This window comes from Scardinius erythrophthalmus (assembly GCF_964197995.2).
Source record: "Scardinius erythrophthalmus genome assembly, chromosome: 3".
In the NCBI taxonomy this organism is placed as follows: Eukaryota; Metazoa; Chordata; class Actinopteri; order Cypriniformes; family Leuciscidae; genus Scardinius; species Scardinius erythrophthalmus.
Window position 1 is genome coordinate 53,646,783 of NC_138223.1, and position 18,381 is coordinate 53,665,163.

General features: G+C 37.7%; 1 protein-coding gene across 1 annotated transcript in view; it reads left to right on the plus strand.

Annotated features, from left to right (window-relative positions):
• Positions 1-18,381, plus strand: part of LOC308687450 (uncharacterized protein) — a 77,706-nt gene that overhangs the window by 29,817 nt on the left and 29,508 nt on the right. Inside the window, exons 7-8 of the mRNA XM_081360013.1 lie at positions 13,932-14,279; positions 15,298-15,615. Coding sequence (XP_081216139.1) covers positions 13,932-14,279; positions 15,298-15,615 — 666 coding nt within the window. The remainder of the gene's footprint in view (positions 1-13,931; positions 14,280-15,297; positions 15,616-18,381) is intronic.

An 18,381-nucleotide genomic window follows, 5' to 3' on the forward strand; every position in this document is an offset into this window, starting at 1 on the left:
TGTGATCTGATAGTATTGGTTATGTTTTGACATAATCATGCTGTGATCTGGAAAAGAAATTTATTGAGATAGTTTGGTTTGATTTGTTAGCTGCAGTTTTGTGATTCTTCAGCTTACGATTATCAGTATTTTACTTGTAATTCAAAAATATTTAATAAACATTGTCCTGATCAAAAGACTTTCAAATGAATTTATTTAGAAACACAGACATCAATAATCAGCCTGTGAATCTCAACAATGGTGACAATAATAAAGCATGTTGCAGTGGCTGCCACCAATCACAACTCATTAATGGCTCCCATCATGCATTGCGGTATGATTAAATTATGATCAGAATTGTCTATGTAATTTACTTTTCCTAATTGAATATTCTGCTCGTCACCATTGTTGAGATACATTGACTGAATCTTGACGTCTGTGTGCCTAAAAAAAAAAAAATTAAAACAACTTTTAAGAAATCTTTTATATTATATTAAAAATTCTGGGCATTTATGTAGATTCACAGTAATGCTGAAACCAACAACATACATCGAAGTCAGAAAGAAGGATCTTAATGAGTTTAATGATCAAGTTCAATTGATGAATGTCATATTATAACCAACACCATCAAGTCACTTTTTTTTCTTTGCTCATCTGGCAGTTATAACTCAGATACAACAGCCAAACAAAGTCTAAACTAAACACATAAGGCTCAAGAGACCAACTAAAGCAAACACCCATCACCACAATGGTAACTTACAATTTGTGATTTTCTCCTTCTGTGATTCTGCTTGTTAACATCAGGTGTCTTCAATAATAGTCAATCATCACTAAATTAATCACTTAATTATCTCATTAACTTAAACACTCTTGAGTGTGGACTCATACACTCCCAGGAGTGTTAATTTAACACTGGATGTTTCGCTGTGTACAAAGAGCCGTAGTTAACTGACAAGCTGAGCCATATCGCATTAAATATCGCTGGCGATACGTCCGCGATATTAATGCGATATGGCTCAGCTTGTCAGTTAATTACGGCTCTTTGTAGTAAATGCCGCTCCATCTGAAAGCAGGTGATGGCGATTTACTACTAATCAAAGAACCGGCTTTACTGACGAGATGCGCATAACAATATCGCGCGATATATCGCCCAGCCCTATCTGCCACTCTTCTTCCTGACTTTCACAGGAGCAATATCATCAATTACACTTTTAACTTTTGAGTTAAAAGAATCAAGGAGAAAATCAACAGAGTCTGCAGATATGCTTGGTGTTAAGGATATAGCCTTCATAAATAGTGCACTAGTGTTCTCATTTAAGCATTCTTGACAGACACAGATCTAGCTTCAGTGGCAGGAGAGATCAATATATCAAAGAAAATACAGAAATGATCAGACAGCACTACATCCTTAATAACAATCGATGAAATGTTTAGACCCTTACTGATAAGTAAATCTAGAGTGTGTCCACGATTGTGTGTGGGTCCATGTACATGCTGAGTCAGATCAAAAGTTTTTAAAACAGTGCAGAAAACAATATGGTAAAATAAATCAAAACTATCTATGTGGATGTTAAAATCTCCAGCAATGGCAAAACAGTCAAACTCTGAGGTAATTGTTGATAACAGTTCTGTAAAGTCCTCAGCAAAGGCTGGAAAGTATTTTGGAGGCCTGTAAATAATGAAAAGTAAAATGCGTGGAGCACCTTTTAACACAGTACCCAGATACACAGCAAAATCCCCAGAGTAAAATTAACTCTGTTCAGAGAACATTTGGTCCATCTCTACAGAGAGTTAAAATAACTCTGAAACAGAGTAAAAGTTAATGAGATACTTAAGTGATTAATTAAGTGATGATTGGGCATTAATGATGAACACCTGGTGTTAACAAGTTCTCAGCAGAGGAGGATTAAACATCTCCACAAATATCATTACCAGCTTCACTTATTACTAACTAGACTAACTTTATTTCTGTCATACGTTTACAGAAGTTCGTATTGAGAATTGAGGTTTAGATTTTGACGATTTATTGAAAATGTATGATCACCATTATCGTGATGAGTGTTTCCTTTAGTTGGGCAGTTTGACTCTAGCTTATATTTTTGAGTGTTTATGGTTTTTGTAACAGCTTTTACCAAAACATGTAATTTGTTGCAAAGAATGCCAGATGCAAAGATGTTTAGGTGATCTAGTTTTCAACAACAAAAAGTATAATGATGCACTTATATCATCACTGTCCAAAAGTGGTCATTTAATGTTAATAGATTATGTTCACTAACAATACTCTCTTGCCACAAATTGGACATTTTGAATTTTTTTAAATACATAAAAGGGATTTTTTTTTTTCTAAGACACAGACATCAAGAATCAGCTTATGAATCTCAACAATGGTAACATGTTTCATGCCGCAATGCATCCTGGGAGCCATGAGTTTTATACTATTGTGGCTCCCAGCATGCATTGCAGCATGAAGCATTTCACCATTGTTGAGATTCATAAGCTGATTATTGATGTCTTTGTCTAAAAAAAAACGAAAAAATTCCCCCTATTATGTATTTAAAAAATTCAAAATGTCCAATCTGTGGGATTTAGAGTATAGAGAATTGTTAGTGAATATAATCTATTAACATCAAATGACCACTTTTGGACATCTGCTGTTAAACACTATATCACCTGATCATCTTTGCTTTTGGTTTTCTTTGTAACAAATTACATGTTTTGGTAAAAGCTGTTACAAAAACCACAAACTCGCAAGAAGAGTCAAACTGCCCAACTGAAGGAAACACTCATCACTATAATGGTAATCATACATTTTCAATAAATCATCAACATCTAAACCTCTGTTAATTCTTAATAAGACCTTCTGTAGATGTCTGACAGAAATAAAGTCAGTCTGGGGTGCGTTTCCCGAAAGCATCGTGGGTTAACTATGGTCGCAAGTTCCGTCGTTACCAATAGAGTTCGATGGACATTGCGATGAACTTGCGACCATAGTTGGCCAACGATGCTTTCGGGAAACGCACCCCTGGTTAGTAATAAGTGAAGCTGGTAATGCTGTTTATGGAGTTGTTGAATCCTCCTCTGCTGAGAACTTGTTAACAGCAGATGTTCATCATTAATGCCCAATCATCACTTAATTAATCACTTAAGTAGCTCATTAACTTTTACTCTGTTTCAGAGTTATTTTAACTCTCTGTAGAGAGGGACCAAATGTTCTCTGAACAGAGTTAATTTTACTCTGGGGATTTTGCTGTGTATTCGAAAGAAGGGTAATTCCCAAATGATATTTGCTTACATTGATAGATATCTTTAAAAAGAGCAGCTAGACCCCCACCTCTCTTTACAGCTCTGCAGACACTCATAAAAGTAAAGTTAGGAGAGGATGTTCATTGAGGACTGTTGCACTGCAGCTGTCTTCTAGCCAGGTTTCATTTAGAAGCATAAAATCCAGGTTGTTAAGTCGTTGACTAGAAGTGATTCATTTTTAAGGGAACGAATGTTTAAAAGTGCTAACTTAACCTGTTAAGCTTCACCAGTGCGTCGGCGCACTGAAGCGTTTTTTTTTTATTTAGTTAAAAATTACTATCAGATTTAATGTTATACATTGACAAACTATACATCATTAAAAAGATATAAGACTCAAGTTTCAGTATTTGACCACTATTGTATTCTGAAAAACTTATAGTGACAGTTATGTCTTAATTTGTGTCAGGAGTTATGAAATGAAAAAATGAGTCGATACCTTTAATATGAATTATGCACGTCAACCGCTTTCATTCATAAAAAACTCCCGTGCCGTCGTCATGACAGCGATACACAAAACAACGTCCCTCAGGGCTTTAGCTCAAAATTGTGCAGATTTGGAGAAATATTGATATATTTTCATAGGTTTTCATCAGATTTCTATAGACAGGAATAATATTTATTGAATTTATGCCCAAATGCGTCGATGTAATCATTATGAGTGCTGGATACTGTGATGTATTGTGTTTTCAATCCATACCAACAGCCTGAGGGCGCTACATGCACAATAATAGTCCATATATATAACATGAAGAAGAGGCATGATCATGTGACATTCCAGGAAGTATCGAACACATTCAAAGCTATCAGAGATCGCTGTAACATGTTTTGAAGACAATAAACATGATTGAAATGATATTTGGTTTACCTGTGTTCTTCGAGTAATGTCAGGTATTTCCATAATTATAGATTATATTTATAATGTAATGCTAATCGATATAGACTTTATCATTGTGCAGAATAAAATATATATATATATATATATATATATATATATATATTCTGTCTGATTTTTTTATCTGAAGCGAAATTAAATCACAGAAGATTATTTAAAATACTCTACTTGCGTTATGAAGTAAGTTTGGAGCACAAACATGGTTTTAATCTCATAAATTGTCGTGTATTGATGGTGTGCTAAGCTAACATGCTAGCTAGCCCTAGGTGCACCTGCCACATATAGCAGTTATCCTTTTATGTTTTTTTTTTCTAAATATGCTTACTGAAATTCAAGCAGGGCATTTGACCCAGTTTTTAAATGTTAAGTGAGAACTTTGATAAAAGAAATTAGGGATTGAAACCCTATGAATAGCTTGTGAATAGCCAGTCGTTAGTAACTATAATGCAGACAAAAGAAATGCATATTTCGAGCCATAACCAGGCTGGAGAGGTGTGAATGTGTGCAGGGGGAGACTGAGACTGAATGGGGCTCGTTTGCACCACAAAACAATAGAGACAATATACTGAATTGATGTTTAGAAGATGGCAATAAACATCAGTAGCATTTTAAAGTAGCAAATCAAAATAAAGTCATTGACATGGTCTTGAAAAACATTTAACTAAATACAGAGTTTTGGACTTATTATCTTCAGATTTTAAATATAAAATGTTTAGACATGTGGCTTTAGCTGTAGTGCATTTCTAGATTGCTCCAGTGCCAACTTCAATTTTATTTTCATGAGGATGTTTCATAAAAATTAATTTCTAATAACTTTACAAAACTTTGAAGCTATTTATAACAATTTTTTTCATTATGACAATAATTAATTCTACATTTACAATAAACTGCCAGGTGTCAGCTTTCAAATGAGATCATACTTGTGCTTTTAGTACAAAGGGTTCATGAACTGTATGTTTAAGTTTGGGTATGTCATTTCTGTGGATTTTTCAAAAGTGGCGTTGCAGCTTAACAGGTTAAAGGTATAGCGGAGGATCTTTCCGAATTTTAGATAAGACCCGCCCTCTCCACTTTTTGAAAAGTTGATTGATTCACCAGAATGATTGACAATTAGGAGGACCAATAGTATAGGTGATCCACCCGGAAGTAAAAAATCCTCCGCTATACCTTTAACAGTCTTACTTTTTGTCCTCACATTAATCTTAGTTTGACGTGTAATAGGCACCAGATTAGTTAGGTTTGCTGGATGGCTATTGAAGGCCTTAGACATTCTATCTTGTAATTAAACAGCAATAGAGAAAGATACAGGCACACTGGGTTCCCGCTTGTTCTGTAAACATTTGAGAAAGTTACTGTTATCATAGCAGGGACCCAACACATATCACTGAGAGCTGGTATGAGTTGTTTTTGGTTCACCTCGAGCAGATGGGGGAGGGTGTGGGCCCTGGCGTTGTGGCAGAGGCTGAAGAGCTCTCACAGGAGGAGGGGAGGGCGAGCTGGGCCCGCAGGCTTTGGTGGTTGAGGTGCCTGCCGTTTTTTGGTTGGTATCTGGGGTCTTGCAGCAAAAGAGTGAGATAGTTTGGTTCCAGCAAATACCAGTTCTTCCATTTCCTGTGAGAAGCAGAGAAGTGGCGATGCTGGAGAGAGGGGAAACGTGTCTGGTGAGAGGGGCTGTTGCTCTGGTGTTATCGGAGGCTGTGATATGCTGTCCTGGCTTCCCTGGCTGTTTTCCAGGAAGTCGTCCTTGGGTGCTGAATCTTGGAGCAGTTATGATATGTCTGTCTGTGGGGAGCTCTGTGGGCAGGGCTCAGCTGAGACTGGGTGCATGAGCAGAGGTTGTTGTGGCGGAGTGGTGTTATCATTGCCCTTATGTGATATGTCAACCGCATGTCCATTTTGCTGCTGAAGTGAAGTCCTGTGGTCATTCATACTGTGTCCAGGTGTGTGTGTGCCGTTCAGATTGAGTGGATTGGCACACACTGCAGAAGGATGATTGAGGGAGAAGTAGATATTGTCCTTTAACACTCTTGAACCAATTTTCTTTGGGTGATGGCCATCCCGATGAAACAGTTGTCTCTGACTCCAGAAAAGATTGAAATTGTCAATAAAGTTCACTCCTTTTATATTGCAGGTTTTTTGCAGCCATGCATTAAGCCCAAGCAACCGTGAAAACCTGTTTGTTCCTCTTGCTGGGAGTGGTCCACTGATGACTGTTTGAACTTTCAGTCTTTTAAGTGTTTCGAAAAGTTCATTGAAATCCCCCTTAAGGCGTTCTGAGTGCTCTTTATGAATATCATTCTTCCCCACATGAATGATGAGTCGATTTGCAGTCTTATGTTTCATCAGAATGTTCTGAAGTTCCCTGTTTATATCAGAAGTTGTTGCTTGTGGAAGGCAGCATGTAGTTGTATCCCTGCTGCTAATGTTTCTGATTATCGAGTCCCCCACTATCAGAGCCCTGGGCTCGGCTAAAAACGTAAAACTTTTTATAATTTTTGGCCGTTTGTTTCCACGACAACAAAGAGTCAGTTTGGGTGCCTGAAAATGCAAAGTTTTGAAAACTCAAAGGAAACACTTCTGAGTTTTAAGCGTATCGTTGTTGTGTAAACGTAGGGGAGACCGGGGACAGTTGCAACACTTTTTGCATTTCTCTCGGTTACTCCGAGACTATTGGGACTAGATCAACCAAATTTATGTATATTAAACTTGCATCTGTCTGCTAGATACCGATACCATATGAAGATGATTATATATGACATATCGTTCACAGCATTTATTTAAATGGAAGAAGCCAGATGTTGCAACTGACCCCAACCCAGGGGACAGTTGCAACACAACCATGGGATGGTTGCAACATGTTAAAAATACCTTAAATTTCACTGATTAACTTTAGCTGTTTGTCTCAATGAGCATATAGAATTCTGAAAATATGAACTGTTTTAGGCCTACTATAATATTATAGTATTATTTATTTCAATAATATTATCATAGCCTATTATTTATTTATTTATTTATTTAGTGATGTTTATCAAATAACAGTTATTGAGTTTTTTTTTGTTCTGACTGCTCTTTATGAATATCATTCTTCCCCACATGAATGATGAGTCGATTTGCAGTCTTATGTTTCATCAGAATGTTCTGAGGTTCCCTGTTTATATCAGAAGTTGTTGCTTGTGGAAGGCAGCACGTAGTTGTATCCCTGCTGCTAATGTTTCTGATTATGGAGTCCCCCACTATCAGAGTCCTGGGTTCGGCTAAAACGTAAAAAAAAAATAATAATAATTCTTGGCCGTTCGTTTCCACGACAACAAAGAGTCAGTTTGGGTGCCTGAAAATGCTAAGTTTTGAAACTCAAAGGAAACACTTCTGAGTTTTAAGTGTGTCGTTTTCGTGTAAACGTAGGGGAGACCGGGGACAGTTGCAACACTTTTTGCATTTCTCTCAGTTACTCAGAGACTATTGGGACTAGATCAAGCAAATTTGTATATATTAAACTTGCATCTGTCTGCTAGATACCCATACCATATGAAGATGATTATATATGACATATCGTTCACAGCATTTATTTAAATGGAAGAAGCCAGATGTTGTAACTGACCCCAACCCAGGGGACAGTTGCAACACAACCATGGGATGGTTGCAACATGTTAAAAATACCTTAAATTTCACTGATTAACTTTAGCTGTTTGTCTCAATGAGCATATAGAATTCTGAAAATATTAACTGTTTTAGGCCTACTATAATATTATAGTATTATTTATTTATATAATAATATTATTGTAAACTATTATTTATTTATTTATTTATTTATTTATTTATTTATTTATTTAGTGATATTTATCAAATAACAGTTATTGAGTTTTGTTTGTTTATGTGTAGAACATAGGCCTACATATATTCAGTGTGCAGGTGTTACAGATGCTATTCAATCTCTCCATATTTCAGTGTCAGACAGGACGAATTGAACAATTTGCAATGCAACAAACTTTTATTAAACATGCAATTTATAACTTGTTGCAACTGTCCCCAAACCTATCAGCCATGACACACTTTGACACATGCTAACTATGTCACTAAGAAGTCAACAAAACAATAATTCAAATTAAGTAAGTTGAAAAGTTACTTTCATACCTCCAAAACAAGTTTTATTCAATAAATTCAGCAGCAGATGCTGAATATGTCTACTGTCTTCTTGTTGGGGGGAGGGTCTAACTGTGCATCTGCAGTATGAGTGTCATCACTCTAGCCTGTTTCTGATTGGAGAAAAATGACACGTTGCAACCATCCCCTGTTGCAACACTCCCCGGTCTTCCCTGCCCTAAGATGAATCAACTAAAGATAAAAGAAGACATTACAACTCTCAAGATCTCAGCAGAAGAGGATTAAACAACTCCACAAACAGCATTACCAGCTTGACTTAATTTAACTCTCGGGATTTTGCTGTGTACAAAGTTAACTGATTAGTTCAAACTAGTAATTAGATGAAATAGTTAATTAATTAGATGAAATTAGTTAATAACATAACATAAGTTGACTTCATAAATTGATTTTGATTTTCCTAAAATATTTATGGCGATTAGTGATCCCTTTGGTTGGGCACTTGGAACTATATTTTCTTTATTATGATTCTCTTTCTGTTGATGCAGTGATGCAACAATAAATCAGTTGTTTAGTGTCAAAGAAAGAGAAGTACACAGCAAAATCCCCAGTGTTAAATTAACACGAAAAGTGTGAAAAGTGTGAATTATATAAACTCTGAGCAGAGTGTTAAACGAACACTGAAGCAGTGTTAAAAAATTACAATTTGAAAAGACTAAATATATAACGTTATGCATATTAACTGAAAGGTAAACTTCTAAGAACATGAGGCTGAAACGCGCGCTAGTGAGAGATTTCCTGTTTGACATAGTCTCTCCAGCGTCTCCTAGGTCTTCCCCGGGGTCTCCTCCCGGTGGGACATGCCCGGAACACCTTCCCGAGAAGGCGTTCCAGGAGGCATCCGGAAAAGATGCCCGAGCCACCTCAACTGACCCCTCTCAATGTGCACACTTTAATATTAATTTTGGTGATCTCCGACTGGCGGAGTCGAACATCATTAGTGCCGACATGAATAATGATCTTAGAGAATTTACGATTAGCATTAGCCAGCACTTTTAAATTTGCTTTGATGTCAGGCGCTCTGGCTCCCGGCAAACATGTGACTATGGTGGTTGGTGTTCCGTGTAATAGAATCGGCAATAACTAGGGCACAATCATTCTCAGTGCGTGTTTCACTAAGTGGGGCAAATCGATTTGTTATGGTAATCGGAACGGAAGAGTGGTTTTTAGATCCGCGACTAGAGCGATCCCTCACTGTCACCCATTTGCCCGGCTGCAAAAGCTCTACTTCAGCCGGAACCGACTCATGTAAAGTGTTCACTATGCTATGCGCATCCAAAACATCTGAAGCTCTAGCACTCTTACTATCCTCAATTAAAGTTTGGATGCGTGTTTCTAATTCTGAAATCTTCTCTGTCAACCTAACTGTCTCCTTACATTTATCACATATAAATCCTATATTGCCGACAGAGAAGGCTATGCTAAACATGTGACATGAAGTGCAGGTGACAATAACAGGACAAGACATTACTCACCGTGTTTGTTGAGTGTTTCTTACTCACCTGAGCTTTTATGAACTCAAAGGCGCGAGAGAAAAATAAATAAATAAAAATAGCTGAGCGCACGGGTGGCGCGTTAGCAGGCTAGCGAATTACTAGCGTGTTGTGCAAGTAGCAACGGAAGCTAGCGATGTCAGGTTAATCTGAGATGTTGGGTAAGCTGTATTTAGTAGTAGTATAAACAACTAGAAATTGTAGTAAATGATGGTTCAAAACAAGGAAATACGAGGCTAAGACGGAGCTTACAGCACCGAAGCAAACACACTCACAGCAGGCAGCGAGGCAGACAGGAGCAATCGATCAGCATCAGCATCATTAACATCATCAGCCCCGATACAACAGTCACACCAGAGACGACCTCAGCTGGTAATGTACTCCAAATGTTTCCTTTGTTGGATTCTGAGTTTTTTGAGATACACCAATGTTCTCATAGACTATCATGGCACCCTGGACAAAGACACTGTGTTCCAATTTTCAGTAGACTAACAGTTGGGTTGCGCTTATAGCTATTTTCATGATTTTTTTTCACTGTTATAGCACCACCAAGTGGCCAATTGTCACAATTTTTTTCATGTCAACTCAGATTGAGCTTATGAACATGTGTCCCAAGTTTAGCGAAAATATCTCTTTCCGCTCACAAGTTGTAACCATTTTATAGTGCCACCAACTGGCCAATTGTCATGATTTTTTTTCACGTGACCTCAGAATGAGCTCATGAACATGTGTCCCAAGTTTTGCGAAAATATCTCTTTCCGTTCACAAGTTATAACCGTTCTATAGTGCCACCAAGTGGCCAATTGTTGTGATTTTTTTTTTTTCAAGTGATATCAGATTGAGCTCAGGAAGACGTATCCCAAGTTTAGCAAAAAAATCTCTTTCCGTTAACAATTTATAACCGTTTTAGTAAAAGTGCCATCAAATATTTTGGTTATATCAGAGATAGCCATTTTGTCCGCCTTGAGCCACGGATTCCGATATAAGACACTTGATCCTGGGACAAACGGTCTAAGAGTAATGAGCAATTTTGAACTTTTGGTTGCTGTAGCGCCACCTATGGGCTATTCGGGGTCATACTCTGATAGGTTGTCCCAAAATTGAGGCCTACCATCTGGCCAGGTTTCAAGTCTCTAGGCCTTACGGTTTGGCCTGCACGATGCGATTTACAAATCCTTACAATTACAATAGGGTTTCAGCATTTCATGCTTGAACCCCTAAAAAATCTCTGCAACCCTACCTATTTCAACACAGACCTTCAGGAAGAATTGGTTTCCCTTCATTCCAATCCCCTAATAAAAATGCCCCACTTTTTTTACAATTTACTTTTGCTGAAGACCATTTTCCAAAGTCTTCTATCAATTTAGATAAAACATATATGTCACTTTGTTTATTAATAATTATTATAAGGTCGTCTGCATAAGCTGATATACAAAACTTTACATCACAAAGTGGTATCCTAAAACCATCTAAATGTGTAAATATTCCTGATTGTTTGTAGAAGTGATTGAATAACAAGAGAATATAACATTCCTGATAGTGAACATCCTTGTCTAATACCTCTACTGACCTCGAATGAAGCACATAAGAGCACTATTAAACTTAAACTTAATAACACTCTCAATGTCACATGTTTGAAAACTTCTCATTAATACCAAAAGCTCCTAAAACAATCCATAGATAATCATGCTCAACCTGATCAAACGCTTACTCTTGGTCTAAAGACAACACACCACAATTGATATTAAATAATTTGGATATTATCACTTATTTGAAGGTGTATAAAAAGCATGTGCACATGATGTTTTGAGCAAGTGTATCATATAGTCACACACACTCAAATAAGTGATCATTTTAATGCTTTTGGCACCAATAATGCAGTCCAACAAGGTTGGTGGTTATTAATGCCAAATATAAACACAAAACTTTAAACACAATATTAAAGGCCCATTTTGTGGTGATCATGTCGTCATCAACATTGAGCTGATAACACTTCAAACTTTTTCTAGGCTTTCTCTACCACAACAATTGTGTTACACAAACACACTTTTACAGCAGCCAAAGAAAAGTTAAAGTAAAAGGAACAGGGACCAAGACCCCAACTAAAGCAAACACTGATCACCACAATGGTGACACTTCAAATTAAACAAATATCAACATCTAAACCTCTGTTAATTCTCACTGAGATCATCTGACAGCAATAGTCAAAGTAATTATGTCTAAATGAGACCATAAATTATGTTGAAATATGTCCACAATGGTCACATTTGAACTAGTTTTTAAACTTGTACGAAGGTTCGATGAACGTCTATATCGGACGTGCAGAACAAGTCAAAAAAAGACGTCATAAAAACTTTCATTCTGGCTCCTCAGTGGACGTCATTTCAACGTCTGATTTTTGTAACAAAGACATTGAAAAGACGTCTTTCGGACATCATTTTGCTTAGTGGGATGTTTCAATAAAAGGCGACTCGCTACTAATTGGAATCTTGTTTATTGGGGACACCAACTTTCCATAGCATGTCAAAGCTTGCGTTAGAAATCCATCACTAACAAAAGGTGGTACATTAGATAGAATAAACTTTTTTCGCTGGTAAGGAGAGTGGGAGAACTGAAATAAATTCGCCATCAATAACAATTCCCCGCTCTACCAACTCATTCACCTTGTCTACACTATCCAGAAAAAACACTGTTGCATTGTTCATTCTAGAAGCGGACAAAACACTAGCGTGTCCCACCACTTCCCCAACGGCCAAACAACGTTCCTCGACGCTCACCTCAGACGCCACCTTAATCTCATGGCGTCTCGTGAGTGAACTCAAACCCTGTGTTTCCTCGGCCGACGTGCCTCCAAATAACGGATCGCACACGGCCCTCAAACTAAACTAACAAAAACTATTAACAAACCGGACAACAAAAAAATCAACACAAAGATAAGCAGTGTGGGAGATTTTTCCCTAAACATAACTATCTGGGTCATGTCTACAAATCGACGTCCCAGTTCAATAATAGTCACCTAACTAACTTGTTCCCCTAAACTAGCTTACTTCCTGCGCAGGAATGATCGACAAACAGACTTCAGCAAATGTCCTTTAAATGCTTTAATCACGGCTTTAATCATCTTCCCGAGCAGTTCTCAGGGAATCTCTCCCAAGAAGCAAGGCTGGAGGATCTCAGACAAATTCCATTGAGAATCCCACCAGAAAACACGGATACAACAGTTTTTATAGAATCAAGACAACAAATAAGATTATAGTGACTAACATGTCACCTTCAATTTGATTGGATCAATTGGTTCAAAAGCCCAAACCTTTTCCCTCTGTCACTGGCACAAGCAAACTCTATTTTTGTGATTACTTATATATAAGTATATAAGTATATAAGTATATTATATCATAAGGTTTGAGAACTAGTAATCTATCTAGTTTCACTTCCCCTAATTTTTATTTACACACACACACACACACACACACACACACACACACACACACACACACACACACACACACACACACACACACACACACACACTCAGAGTCACAAGTTTTCCCCAAAGAGTTTGGAAATATTTAAAAGCATAGGAATGTCATTCCTGCAAGAAAAACAAATGTTAGTTGAAATGTAGCAGAAAGAAGAGAATAAAAAAACGTTCACACCACACCACTTTAACACTCACACACGACAAATAAAAAAACGTTCACACCTCCCCAGACACACTTGCTCAACAATCGCACTGGAAGTGAGATAAAGTGTGTGTGTGTGTGTGTGTGTGTGTGTGTGTGTGTGTGTGTGTGTGTGTGTGTGTGTGTGTGTGTGTGTGTGTGTGTGTGTGTGTGCGCGGATGTGTGTGTGTGTGAGTGAGTGAGAGAGAGAGAGAGAGAGAGAGAGAGAGAGAGAGAGAGAGCTCTTCATAACACAGGCCACCAGCGGCTCACAGATAAAGCAGAAAATGATCCAGATCTGTGATCATAAACTTCTCATATTTCTCCTGCTCATCATGTCAGGTAAGACTTTATTCTGTGTTTCCGGGTCTTTCTAAAACAGCACCTGTTCTCAATCAGGTCCATGTTCGCTCTGAGCTGAGTTTCTCTCTCTTATGTTTTTAGTCTTGGCGTGTGAGACGACGGAGATCTTGACTTTCACTGGTTATGAAGGAGGAAAAGTTGAAATACGCTGTGACTATGAGTCTGGATATGAAGAGAAGAATAAGTATCTCTGCAGAGGAGAGTGTCCAATAAGCCTAGTGAAAGATCAATTGAAAGACATTCCTGTTGAATCTGGATCTCCAGCTAAAGACAGGAGATTCACTCTGACCGATAACAGAACGACCCACATCTTCACCGTCACCATCACTGATCTGAGAACAGAGGATAAAGGCCAATACTGGTGTGGTGTGAGGACAGGACTGGGAAAACCTGATAAATACACAGAGATTAACCTGGAAATTAAACCTGGTAAGTCAGAATATTCTGCATGAGTGAAGTGGACAGTGCACACAGATATGGTGTAAAACACATATAATCATAACTAATATATCAGTAACATCAGAGAGGTCTGTGTGTGTCTGAGAGAGCGCTGTATCACGTGTTGTAAGCAGGGTTCCCAAGGGTCCTTGAAATCCTTGAAAGTTTGTGAATCTGAAAAAAATAAAATTCAAGGCCCTGGAAAGTTTTTGAAAAATGAACATAATAGATACAGTTCCTTGAAAGTGCTTGAATTTATTTTGTTTATTTAGTCTTCTGAAAAAAAAAAAAAAATCCATATTATTTCCTAAGGTCCGTTAATGTGTTATTTTGCCAACACTTCGTGGCCCATGCATACTTGCTTGATTTATGTTAGCTACGCGCATTTACGCGTTACATTAAGTGTTTCCCGCGTGAGGCACTTTGTGTTGTACGTTGCCATGACGTTCACGTGCGCACAAAACAACTATGATGGAACCTCAACGTTTGTTATTCGACACAACAAATGTGTTCCCACATTAAGTCCTTGAATTTGAGGGTTTTGGACCTGGAAAGTCCTTGAAAGGTCCTTGAATTGGAAGTTAACCAAGGTGTGGGAAACCTGTGTAAGGGTGTAAAGAGGTGAGGTAACAGAAACCACAGTATCCTCTGTAGATGATGATAAGCGAGTGTTCACACCACAGACACTGACCCGCATCACTTCCTCACACACAACACTGTCTCAGTTATGAAGAAATCGCTCATTCAAAACACAAAGTATACATTATCTGTACACAAAAGTTCAGGACTTTCTGTTGTAAAATACCTTTTCATTTTATATTTATTCCATTATCAGTCTTTGTTAACAGAAAAGCCGTTCACACCAAAACACAGCTGACATGATTTACATTAGATTAGATTAGATCTGATAAAACAGCCCATACTGTCACTATAACAGAGACTCAAGGATGCAGTGTAGAATTAAGGAGAATTTGGGACACTTACATCTCTCATTTATGCCCTGATTTAGTGTTTCACATGTTTGCTGTGACTGGAGAGCATCTGAACATCACCTGCCATTATAACAGTGACTTGAAGAACAAGATCAGGTTCATGTGCAAAGGAAGCGACCTGTCGCTCTGTGAGACATCGGGTATCAAAGTTTCATCAGAAACAAACAGTAACGGCAGATTCTCTCTGTGGGATGATGAATCTGCAGGAGTTTTTACTGTGACCATCACTGATCTGACACTAAAGGATTCTGGGATATACTGGTGTGGAGCTGGAGAGACGGGACAAAAGAACAAGAACAAGTGGATTTCAGTGACACATCTGAACATTAGTAACGGTAAGATGCAGCCATTTGATATTATTTTTAAGATCAAAATCTGATTGTAAAATCATTTGTTCGTTGTTTGCAGTCTAGAAGACTGTATTTAACAAGTGTTGCTGGACACACATACAGCGCTATATTTGCACCACACCCTTGACATCAGTGAAGCATTAATAGAAGCTGTGTAACAACATACAAAACTTAGCTGACATGATTTAAATTAGACTAAACAGCCCATACTGTCACTATAACAGAGACTCAAGGATGGACATCAGTACTGCTGTGCCATAAAGATACTTTGGGATATTAAATCTCTCATTTGCCCTGATTTAGTGTCTGTCGTGTTTGCTGAGACTGGACAGAATCCAGATTTTCCAATATTGTACTTTTTTTGTGTTGGATCAATATTTCACAAATTGAATCTTTCTTTCATTTTGACTCCTACTTATCTGTTAATAAGTGATAAGTGACAGGCAGTGAGCAAATGACAGATTGCCTGCAGCGTATTGCTGCGCTACATTACTGCCGTTCTCGACAACGCACCAAAAGTGGGGATTTAGTACGTACTCACATGAAGAGCAAATATAGACACAGAGTGAGAGATTTAAGACTCAAACTTTCTTTGATACAAAAACACCTTGTGCGAGTTGTTGTATTTAAAGTTGATAATGAGCAAGAATGCAATTGTTCCCAAATATCCACACGATGGCAAACGTGACATTGATTATCATACAACAGGTCAACAAAATCTGAAACACAAAATGTGTATTTTAAACACAGTACTATCAGTACTTACTCTATTTTGCAACGAAACAATAGTTCCAACGAAAGAGAAAAGCAGAACTACAGCACAAACCGCATTGCAAAAAGAGATGTGTCAAAAAACAACACATGTGACTGTGTAGATAGCATTTTGACACATGTTGTGTAGATTTTTGCACACAATGTGTTTTTTTTTTCTCACGCTCTGGATAAGTTGACACCATACATGTGTTATTTACTGATGGGAAAACATTTGTGTTGGCAGAGGAAATAAATACACATATTTTATCTGGTAGATATGAAACACTCTACAATTAATAAAAATCATGATGAAAACAAATCTATTCTTACCTATTTTATATCGAATTTACGAGATTAACGGCTGTTTCTGTGTCGCCCAATCACACACTCTAAAAAGAGATGTGTTAAAAAACAACACACAGCATGTGTTGATGGTATTTTGACACATGTTGTGTATATTGTGCACACAATGTGTGTTAAAATGTAACTCTGGAATAGCACTGGGTGAGGTGGGCACAAATACATCAAAAACTATTTTGTTACAAACTACAAATACTGGCTCATGAAATGTAACAAAATAAAATACAAAATACTGATGTGAAAATGTATTTAAATAAAATAAAATAAGTAATTAGTATTTTGAAAATACAAAAATACTCCCACAATAATCTTAAAGAGATACTCCACCTCTGGATGAATGTGTATTTAAAATGGGTCATTTATGTAGAAGACATTATTAATTATTATTTATTATAATTATTATATTAATATTTATAGACAAATTATTTTTGAATTTGGAGCCTTCTAGACTGAGAAAAGCCAGAAAATGTATTTTTTGGCTTATGTGGATGAAAGACAACAACTCCCAGAATGCACTTGCTTCGCTGCCCTAGGAGGCCACTCCCAAGCCACGCCTACCGGTAAGAGCGCGCAGTTAAAGAACAAGACTAGACTACTAGTGAGTCTCTGTGACGAGTCTGCCTGGGATTTCGAGATCGCCCAAAATGTCCGGGATTCGGCTTCTGTGTTCTACAGTCGCCATTCATTATGTTTACTGTGGCGAGCAGGACGAGGCTGAGGGAGAACGGCGCGAGGCCGGTGACACGATTACTGATGAGCGAAACACGTGAGACGCGCCGGTCTCGTATCTCTCACAGAGGAGCGGGAATTTTCTTAGCAATGGTAAAACGCACATCAAGCGATCACTTGTTTAGCGTTCATGTTCAGATTCACCAATCGGAATGAATTCAGTTAGATTGAAACAAAAGGTGTGCATGTAAACAATGAATGGCGACCGCAGAAAGCAAAAGCTGAATCCCGGACATTTTGGATGATCTCGACGGCCGGACATAGGGAAAAAGAGGATGGTAACCCCTACTACTCAGCTTTCTCCTACTATTCAGCTTTCTCCTACTACTCAGCTTTCTCCTACTACTCAGCTTTCTCCACAGAACAAGAGCCTGCTAGCTTAGCTTCCAAAGAAAGACGGCTGACACTCTGTGTACACTCTGTGAGTGAGATCCCACCCTCTATGGGCGGGCTGAAAACATGCGGAACAACGCCTTCTACTGGCTGTAGTCTCTCGCCTCTGGCCAAAAAATCCTCTGATGACGCAAAAGGACGACATCGCGTCATCGGAGGATTTTTTCCAGACAAAAAATACATAAATCTCTTGTCTCAGAGGGATATGAGGGTGGAAAGCATGGTAATTCGAAAATACTACAGGTTTTCTACTAATACAAAGCTTAATGCTAAATCCTGAAGTATCCCTTTAAGTCTTTTTTTTTTATTACTGAAAGGTCAATAACACAAATAGTAGCAATAACACAAATATGAGAAATGTATAAATTCAAAATGGCGAAGAAGCAAAAAAAAAAAAAAAAAAAACAGACAGAGAATTTTCATCACAAAATCAAAATTCCATTTTAATCATAATATATATGATTAATCATATTAATCATAATATGTGTGGGTTTGTTTTACACACGAGACTCTAAC